Source organism: Halichoerus grypus, chromosome 11, assembly GCF_964656455.1.
Source record: "Halichoerus grypus chromosome 11, mHalGry1.hap1.1, whole genome shotgun sequence".
Taxonomy (NCBI): Eukaryota; Metazoa; Chordata; class Mammalia; order Carnivora; family Phocidae; genus Halichoerus; species Halichoerus grypus.
In genome coordinates this window covers 38,866,415-38,876,208 of record NC_135722.1, presented here as the reverse complement: position 1 = coordinate 38,876,208, position 9,794 = coordinate 38,866,415, and the positions used below count along the sequence as shown (strand labels likewise).

The window sequence follows — 9,794 nt, the reverse complement described above, 5'->3', positions numbered from 1 at the left end:
CCCTCTGCTTGTGTTCCCTCTCTGTAAGTAAAATCTTTTAAAAAAAGTCTCTTCATCCTCCCTTCCCACTGTCCCATTGTTGTAATCTGCATGTACAATAGGCCTGACTGAGCAGGAAACTGTTTTATGAAGGGACTATTCCCAAAACGTTTCAATTTCTCATGTAATCACATAAACCCTGAACGGTAAGAGGGAAAGCCCATAAAAGTCATTATAAACAGATTCCATGATGTCAAAGGAAAACCAGCTGGAGAAAGAGTTTAATAAGCAGCCCTTTTTTTATTACAATAGGCTTGACGTCATTATTTATTATTTCCAGCACTACAACACAAAGCCATGTGCTACACTGTAGGCCAGGATGAAAAGGATATGTGGACTTTCCTGAGTATTTTAATATCCTCTTATTGACAATAGATAGAAGATCTGAACAAGGACCAGGAACAGGAAATGATTTTAGTGATTTCATTACAGTAATAGGGAAAAGCATTTCCAATGGGCAGGGTTTGGCAGATGGTCAGAGTAAGGCTTCAACTCCTAAACAGCCTGCATGTCAACAAGCCCAGTATTGATATAAGCCCAATATATAATTAACGAGGTGTCCTAGTGAGCAGGAAAGTTTTTATAAATATATGCTGTAGCCTTAGCAGTAGAACACAGGAAGCTGGTATTTCCAAGGTAAATTTAAAACCATTTCATAAGGAAAAGTATTCAGAGGCAGCAAAAGGTATACAGTAGGCTGTAGCTAAAGAGCTCTTGATGTTCTAGTACAAATCATATCTGCAGTGAAGTATCAAGTCTGGTATACCTTCACTTAATTTTCTCTAGTGAAAAATAAATGTAGTTGTAGAATTTTCAGATTCCTGATTTTCATATCTCATTCATAAAACCCTAAAAAGCTTTATAATGTATATTTTGAAATCATGAAGAGTGGTGCTTCCAGCTTTGCTCCTTTTGCTCAAAATTGCTTTGGCTATTTGGAGTCTTTTATGGTTTCACCTGAATTTTAGGATTTTTTTTTCTTCTATTTCTGTGGGGGAAAAAAAAAAAAAAATGCCCACTAGGATTTTAATAGAGATTGCATTGAATCTATAGATTACTTTGGGCAGTATGAACATTTTAACAATATTAATTCTTCCAATTCATGATCATGGGATGTCTTTCCACTTACTCGTGTCTGCCTAATTTTTTTGTGTGTGTTTCATAGTTTTCGGTGTACAAGTCTTTCATCTCCTTGATTAAGCTTATTCTTAAATGTTTTATTTTTTTGATGCTATTAAAAATGGAATTGTTTTGGGGCGCCTGGGTGGCTCAGTTGGTTAAGCGACTGCCTTCGGCTCAGGTCGTGATCTCAGGGTCCTGGGATCGAGCCCCGCATCGGGTTCTCTGCTCGGCGGGAAGCCTGCTTCTCTCTTTCCCACTCCCCCTGCTTGTGTTCCCTCTCTCGCTGTCTCTCTCTGTCAAATAAATAAATAAAATCTTTAAAAAAAAAAAAAAAAATGGAATTGTTTTAAAACAGACACATAGACCAATGGAACCGAACAGAGAGCCCAGAAATATACCCACACATACACAGTCAACTATGTCAACAGTGGTGCCAAGAATACACCATGGGGAAAGGACAGTCTCTTCAATAAATTGTGTTGGGGAAAACCAGATCACAAAAAGGCAGGAAATTGGACCTTTATCTTACACTATACATAAAAATTAACTCAAAGTGGATAAAAATGTAAACGTAAGACCCGAAATGGGAAAACTCCACAAAGAAAACAGGGGAAAAGCCTCTTGACATTGGTCTTAACGATCACTTCTTGAAAAGACACCAAGAACACAGGCAACAGAAGCAAAATTAGGTAAGTGGGACTACAGCAAACTAAAAGCTTCTGCATAACAAAGGAAACAACAACACGAAAAGGCAACCTACGGGATGTAAGAAAATACTTCCAAACCATGTATCTGGTAAAGAGTTAATATCCAAATATATAGGGAACTTCAACTCAATAGCAAAAAACCCAAATAACTTCAATAAAAATTTAGGCAAGGAACTGAATAGACATTTCTCCAAAGACATACAAATGCCCACAGGTATATGAAAAGGTGCTCAACATCACTAATCACCAGGGAAATGCAAATCAAAACCAAAATGAGGTATCACTTCACTTCATACCAGTTATAGGATGGCTATTATTAAAACAAAGATAACAAGTATTGACGAAGATATGTAGAAAAGGGAACACTTGTGTACAGTTACTGTGAATGTAAACTGGTGCAGCCACTATGGAAATATTACGGAGTTTCTCCAAAAAAAAAAAAAAAAAAAAAAAAAAAGGGGTGCCTGGGTGACACAGTTAAGCGTCCAACTCTTGGGTTTAGGCTGATAGTGATCTCAGGGTCGTGAGATTGAACCCTGCATCAGGATTCTCTTTCCCTTTCCCTCTGCCCCTCCCACTAGTGTGCACGCTCTCTCTCTAAAATACATAAATCTTAAAAAAAAATAAAAATAAAAATAAAACTACCATTGATCCAGTCTTACTTCTGAGTATATATCCAAAGGAACTGAAATCAGGATCTCAAAGAGATTGCACTCCCATGTTCATGGAAGCATTATTCACAAAGCCAAGACAGGGGCCAAACCTAAATGTCCACCGACAAACAGATGAAGAAAAGGAGGTATATACATACAAAGGAATATTATTAAGCCTTAAAAAAGAATGGTACATTCAAGTACTCTGCTTACATCAGCTCCATTAACATTCTATTGGCCATTATGTAAATACATAAAGAGGGGCTGGGAATTTTAGAGAGGGTAGAGAAAAAGGACTTTGGTCTTTCCTGTATTGTTAGGATTTTAAAATATTAAAAGGGTGTTCATATATTACTAGTGCTAATAAAAAAAAATCTGTCAGCAAATAAAAAAGCAAAAACAAATAATTCAGAAAAAAAACTTAAAAAAATAAAATAAAAAAATAAAGTTTAAATCCCTTTAATTTAAATTTTCTAGTAGTCACATTTAAAAAGGTAGAAAGAAAAGATCTAATTAAATTTAATAATGTATTTAACTGAATATATCCAAAATATTAATCATCTAACATGTAATCCATATAAAACATTGATGAAAAATATTATATTAATTTTTTCTTATTACTTTTCCTAAAGTCCAATATGTATTTTACATTTATCTCAATTTGGACTAGTCGCATTTCAAATGTTCAGTAGCCATATGTGTCTAGAGGATACTGCACAGCATAGGTGTAGACCCTTAACAGAGTACTATATCAAAACATCACAGACATACACACACACACACACACACGTACACACTCATGTATATTAAAGTAAAACCTTCATTAACCAAAATGAGTGAAGAATGAAAAATTCAAATTGCTTTTAACTGACTTATGTTTGGGGTCGGGTTTTTTTCTGTATCTACATATATATCTGTAGATATATAGATATATAGATGTGTATCAATCCTCTTCCTTTTCTTAAGTGTTATTTAGCATAAATAATTATATATTTAATATGTAATTAAATATATATTTAAACAAGTGAAAAAAGAAAAACAACATTCTATTGGCCAAAGCAAAGTGACTTGGCCAAGCTCAAAGTCAAGGAATAGAGAAGTATACTCTACCCACTGAGAAGCCATGGCATGAGAATGGGTACACAGAGGTGAAGACTTGAGAACAACGATCAAATCTGCTACAGGTGGCATGACTTCTTCTATCTGTACCTCCATGCAGACCACAGGGGGAGGGGTAGAAGGAGAATATGTCTTATGTGTTCGGTCTTAAGTGGTTTAGATACTTCAAAAATCAAACTCAAATTTAATTAGAAATAGAACAATACATTTAACAAATGTTAACCCAAGTTCATTTTGTACGTTTCCCCTCCTCTGAAACAAAGGAGAGGAAAAGTTTGAATTTCATTTGTACATATAATTCCAAATTTCATATTTAGGCTCCTGGAGAAAGCACCATTCCAAAATATCACTGTAATTGATGCAAGCCCTAAATTTTGGGGGTGTTTCATCAGACTGTATAGCATTAAAAAAGATTTAGCATTGCTCATATCTTATTTCTTTAAAAAACTATTATAATTTATAGATTTAGGAAGTTTTCAAACATACCAAAATATGAAAATATACACTACCTCATAATGTTACAAGAGCAATTAGTAACAAGCAACAGGGCAGGTCCAAGGCAGAAATGGGAAACAGAAAATAACCTGGACATCCCTAGCCTTCCCAGGTATATCCTTTTTCTCCCTTGGTGACTTACCCACTTTGAGTAGCACTTTCCCTCAGACACCCAGGGGCCTTCAGCTTCCCTTTTAAAATGTGCTCCTTCTAAAACAAAATGTGAAACTCATATGCACTGAAGTAAACATGACTAATAACTCGGGAGTATTACTCTTACAGGGTTATTTGTACCTTTCACCCTAAACTTCAAGAGATAAAATGGAATTCTTAGCACTGGCTAGCAGGTGTCACTGGCAGATCCACTGAGCTCACCCTACAGGAACTGGTAGTTATATCTTTTAGAAACTAACAACAGAAGGAGAAATGAGCTCCGGTCAGCCAGTTTGGGCTCAACCACCAAGCCAACACCTGTGCAGATGGGCCGTAAAGTGTCCAGCAGTTACCTCTGCCTCATCATACTGTTAAGATCTCTGCTCCAGAAGGACCACAGCTTCCTCACGTAACACACGATGCATGTATACGCATAATTTCTAAGTATGCATGTGTGACCTTATACCCGCCTGTGCTTGCAATGATAAAGGTCTCCTTCTGAATATTCTCTCAAATCCTAAATAAAAAGAGCTCCCTTACCCCTGCTCAGGGATCACAGCTTTGGAAGTTATTCTCCATGATCCCCTTATTTGCTGCAAAGAAAGATTACTTTGTGTGACAGCTCCACCTGGTGTAGTCTCTATCTGTAATTCACCAAGGAGCGAACTCACATTAGTTTGCTTACACAGGCAGGAGTGACTTTATCAGTGCCTTTGAGATCTCATGTTAAATACAGTCACATTCAGCCTAGGATACAGTCAGCATGGAAGACATGAAAACATACAGCGTAACCCTACTAATCAGAGTTAACAGTAAGATTTTAACTTTATAGTTCAATTCAGGAACATTTTCAACAATAAAACTACCTCCAAACTGGAAATTGTGTATCTCTTCTCAGTAATGCTACATCCTGTGTTGTATCAGCAAAAGTCACTTAAGGAAAAAATACAAAATGTGAGACAAGACCAATGCTTTAAAGCTAGAAACATTCTGCAACAAATTGAGAAGGGGCTGTATACCAGAAGAGGAGTTTAAGAAGCTGGCTTTGCTTTTTAAGCAAAGGAGGAGGCTGGAAAGATAGCAGAGTAAGAGGATCCGAAGCTCACTTCATTCCACAAATAAAAGTAGATTAACAGTCACATCAGCGTAAATAATCCAGAAGACTACTTGAAGACTGGTAAAAAGCTAGCTTTGTTAACTGCTATTTTCTTAAAATCTATTAAAAACTCTACTTTTAGTAATTAAATAATGCAAACTGCTTCCCTAAGAATACCTGGCTGACTCTCTGCACAGATCTCATTCTGAAGCACTATACAGAAGGATAAAAGTATATGTGAGGGAAATCACGTATAGCAGTTTGCATAGAGTCTGAAGTTCTTAAACTCCCTCCATCTTAATTTTAAAAAATCTGAATTCTTGAGCAAATCATTTTCTGAAATTCAACCACTGGAATTATGCTGAAAATAGAGAATTTGCTAATGTGCTTTCATCAAAATGTTACATTTCTATCTTCATATCTTCATACTTATAACGGTGAAAAAAAATTAAACTGTAACAAAGCTAAACTAAAAACTGTTTTTGAGATGTTACTGACAATCTGGCATACAATCGACACAATAATCACAAAAGGCCAAGATGTGCTTTCATACTGTAGCAAACATCAGACTGACTATCAAAAAGCCTTTCACAACTCCCTTCTCTTTGTGCCTTTCTCTCTTATAGACCCTAGAAAGAAAAAAAAAAAGACTTGATTTCAAATAGCTGCAGTTAGAGATGGCCATCAGCACAGGTCTGGGCAGTGAGGGCTGTCCTTTACAAATATGAAGGTAAAGACTTCCAAGGACAAAGCCCCTTTACCTCCTTCTCCTTTTTCCTGTCTGAATGTGGATGGAAGGTCCAGAGATGTTATAGCCTCCTTAACCACAAGACAATAAACATGAACCCAAAGGTCTACACGCAGACCACATGGAGAGGTAAAAGGAATCAGGATCCCTGAGTCAACAAATCAGGTCTAGACTGCCCACCCCTGGATTTCTTATTGCATTAGATACATAAAAGCTATCGGATTAAGCTCCTGGAGTAGGGTTTTCTACTAGTGCAGCTGAATGTACTTGCAGTGGAGACAAATACAAAATTCTCATGTAAAAATCAAATTAAGAGGTATGAAGAAAATCCTTACCAAGTCCTCAACCTAGAAAGAACTTCAATAATAAGCTTGTATTTTTGTTTTCTTTACCTAAAGAGGACAACTAACACAAAACCATACAAAAAAAAGTGTGTGTGGGGGGGTGGATTTGACAGCAGAGGAAACTCCAGATTCCAATGCCAAATGAAAGTGAGAGAAGACTGGGGCAGGGAGAAGGTATGTATGGGTATAATGCCAGACAATGAGGGTCCAATAAGCTTTACCTAACATCTCCTGTATGTCAATTTCAACTGTCAGTGCAGAAAGTAAAGTTTATTTATTGGGCAGAGGAAACTCCAATTCAGTGTTTAAGTCTGAGCCTTCAAACTTGGGAAGTTTTCCTCCAGGTCATCAGCAAGAGTTTTATCAACTTCATGTAGAATTTTGAGAAAGTCTTCTATCTGTGGGTCAAACAAAAGAACCAAATAAATATAAGTAGAAGAAAAGGTGATTTTAAGATACCAGTTTCTGACTATAAAAATGTTCTACCTATGGTTTCTAAAGAGTCCAAAGGAAAAGAAATGTTGACAGATCCCCAGATGACAATAATAGTCATTCCCAAGTAGTCCTCTGAAACATCAAAGAAGTGACTAGCCCTTACCGTTTAGTTTTACTCTTGAACTACGATTTATACTCCCACCACTTCCCCTTTAGCATCCATTACTGAGTTTACTCTCCTCCTTGCTGACATGGCCTCTCAGTCCCATGTTCCATACTTCATTTTCTTAAAAAAGTTCCTATTTTAAAATTGCTTCTAGGTGCTTGGGTGGCTCAGTCAGTTAAGTGACTGCCTTCGGCTCAGGTCATGATCCTGGAGTCCCGGGATCGAGTCCCGCATCGGGCTCCCTGCTCAGCGGGAAGCCTGCTTCTCTCTCTACTGCTCCCCCTACTTGTGTGTGCGTGCTCTCTCTCTCTCTGTCTCTCTGACAAATAAATAAAATCTTTAAAATAAATAAATAAATAAATAAATAAATAAATAAGTAAATAAATAAAAATTGCTTCTAATGGTAGCAAATGTGATGGAATTTGAAGAATCAAAAACCTAATGATCATTTCTACCCAAGAATCTTATCTTTGCTAATGTATATGCTGCTATTTACTTTATGACAGTAAGAGGTCCAACAAATTCAGTGTTGACGCCTTTCTCTTAAAATTACAATCACTATTCAGGCTAGTCCCACGAATTACCCTGCAGTCATCTATCTGACGAACGCACTAAGTCATGTGAATTGTATGCATGATCTTTTTTGACAATGGCCTCAGAGATCAAGCACTTGCATAAAAACATATAGTAATCCTATAAAACTCAGCCACCTATACATTTACTCATACTCACCACCGGACTATAAAAAGGAAGAAGGTTTTGAAATGCACAGGAACACTTCTGTTTGCTTAACTGGCCCTCCTTTAGTCCCTGAGCCACAGTCTCCTAAAACAAGCAAACAAAGATTTAATGTTAAAAAAGGAAAATTTCTAAAGCTTTGATTAATAAATATCAGTATATGTAATTCCCTACTGATCTTACGGGCATTTCAAATGTCTCAAACTGAGCCCAGCATCATTCCTTCTATGTAACCCAAACACTGTTCCACTGTAGTCCTTATTTTAGGAAAGGGCATTGCCACCCACCCACCCGGCTACACAAAGGTAACCTAAGATACAGCCAAGACTTTTCCTCCTCCTCTGCTGCTGCTGACTCCTCCTCCTAAGAGTTTAATTCTACTCTACTAAATCTCTCTCATCCCTCCTCTTCTTTCCATCCACCCTTCCACTATTTGGGGTCTTATTATTTTTCAGATTACTCTTGAAGATTACCACCCACAAGAGCCTGTTGGTTGGTCTGCAGGACTCCAGCCTCAACTCTCTCTAATCCTCTCTCTTGCTTCTGGAGTAATCTTTCTAAGCACACCATCTCACTTGATCCTTAAAACAAAAACCTTCAGTAGCTCCTCAGTCCTCAAAATTAAATCCATATTCCATTAGGTATGGCACATAAGAATTTTCATGACATATCCCTGGTTTTTTCTCAGTCCACCCTTCTTCTATATTCCTGTCACTTAAAAATAAACATCCCTCCAAAAACAAAAAGTACACATAAAGATGACAGCAAACAATGGGAAAAACACCTGCAATGAATACGCAAAAGATAGTATTATTGCCCAAAGAGTTCATATAAATAATCAAAATAGATAAATTTATAAAGTAGGAAACACAAATAATATACAAATATATGGGGGGGTGCCCGGGTGGCTCAGTCAGTTAAGCGTCTGCCTTCGGCCCAGGTCATGATCCCAGGGTCCTGCGATTGAGCCCTATGTCGGGCTTCCTGCTCAGCGAGGAGTCTGCTTCTCCTTCTCCCTCTGCCCTTCCCCCCACCCAATCCCCGACTCATGCTCTCTCTCTCTCCAATAAATAAAATCTAAAAAAAAAAAACCCACAAATATATGGAAAGATGTTCAACCTTACTAATAAAAAATACAAATCAAAATAAGGCACAATTTCTCACCTACTGAACTTTACTTGATATAAAAATTGTAATATCTGATAATAAGAGTCCTATAAAGCCAACATTTTCACATAAACCCATTTGGGCAATATGCAGCCATTAAGCCTCAGCCATCTTCACTTGTACAATGCCAAGCCCAGTAAGCTAACTTCCAAAAATCTATGCTCAAGTAATAACCCCTATCTAGAAAAGCAGAATAGTTGACCAAAAAAACAAATTACCAGAATAACAGAAACTTCTTTTAAGAAATATTCTTCTTAAAAAAATGCAATGAATGTACATATATTCTTCATAGTTATATTTATATTTTTTTCTAAAATACATGGATAGAAAGTACACTCAAAGAAAGAATATGCTAAAAATCCGAGCATATTCAGGAAGAATATCCCCTAAAACAAGTCTGCAGTAAATTATGAAAACTGATTTTTTTGACAAATTGGGTATTAAACTGGTTCTCACTGAAATGTCTTTCAGTAAATTTAGAGTCTGGAAAAGGGCTCATAACATAATGTTTAGTGAAAAAAGCAGTCTATAAAATTCTATATACTGGATTTTAAGTATGTAAAAAACATATATAAACACACCAAACCATATCAGTTGCTGCATTAAGATTATAAAATTACAGTGATAATTTTTTCTTTCTCTATTTCCCCAAATTTATGTAATATAGTTATTTTATTTATTTATTTGTTTGTTTTAAAGATTTTATTTATTTATTTGAGAAAGAGAGAGCGAGTAAGAAAGCACAAGCAGGGGGAGCGGCAGAGGGAGAAGAGGCAGAATGCCGCTGACCAGGGAGCCCGAAGTGGGGCTCA

General features: G+C 36.7%; 1 protein-coding gene across 2 annotated transcripts in view; it reads right to left on the bottom strand.

Annotated features, from left to right (window-relative positions):
- Positions 1–6,731: 6,731 nt before the first annotated feature.
- The window catches only part of SAAL1 (serum amyloid A like 1), a 30,383-nt gene continuing 27,320 nt past the window's right edge, over positions 6,732–9,794 (bottom strand). For both annotated transcript variants that reach the window (XM_036107299.2, XM_036107300.2), the window contains 2 exons: positions 7,810–7,902; positions 6,732–6,874 (listed from right to left, as the gene is read on the bottom strand). In XM_036107299.2, the coding sequence (XP_035963192.2) occupies positions 6,782–6,874; positions 7,810–7,902 (186 nt within the window). In that variant the 3' untranslated portion in view covers positions 6,732–6,781. The remainder of the gene's footprint in view (positions 6,875–7,809; positions 7,903–9,794) is intronic.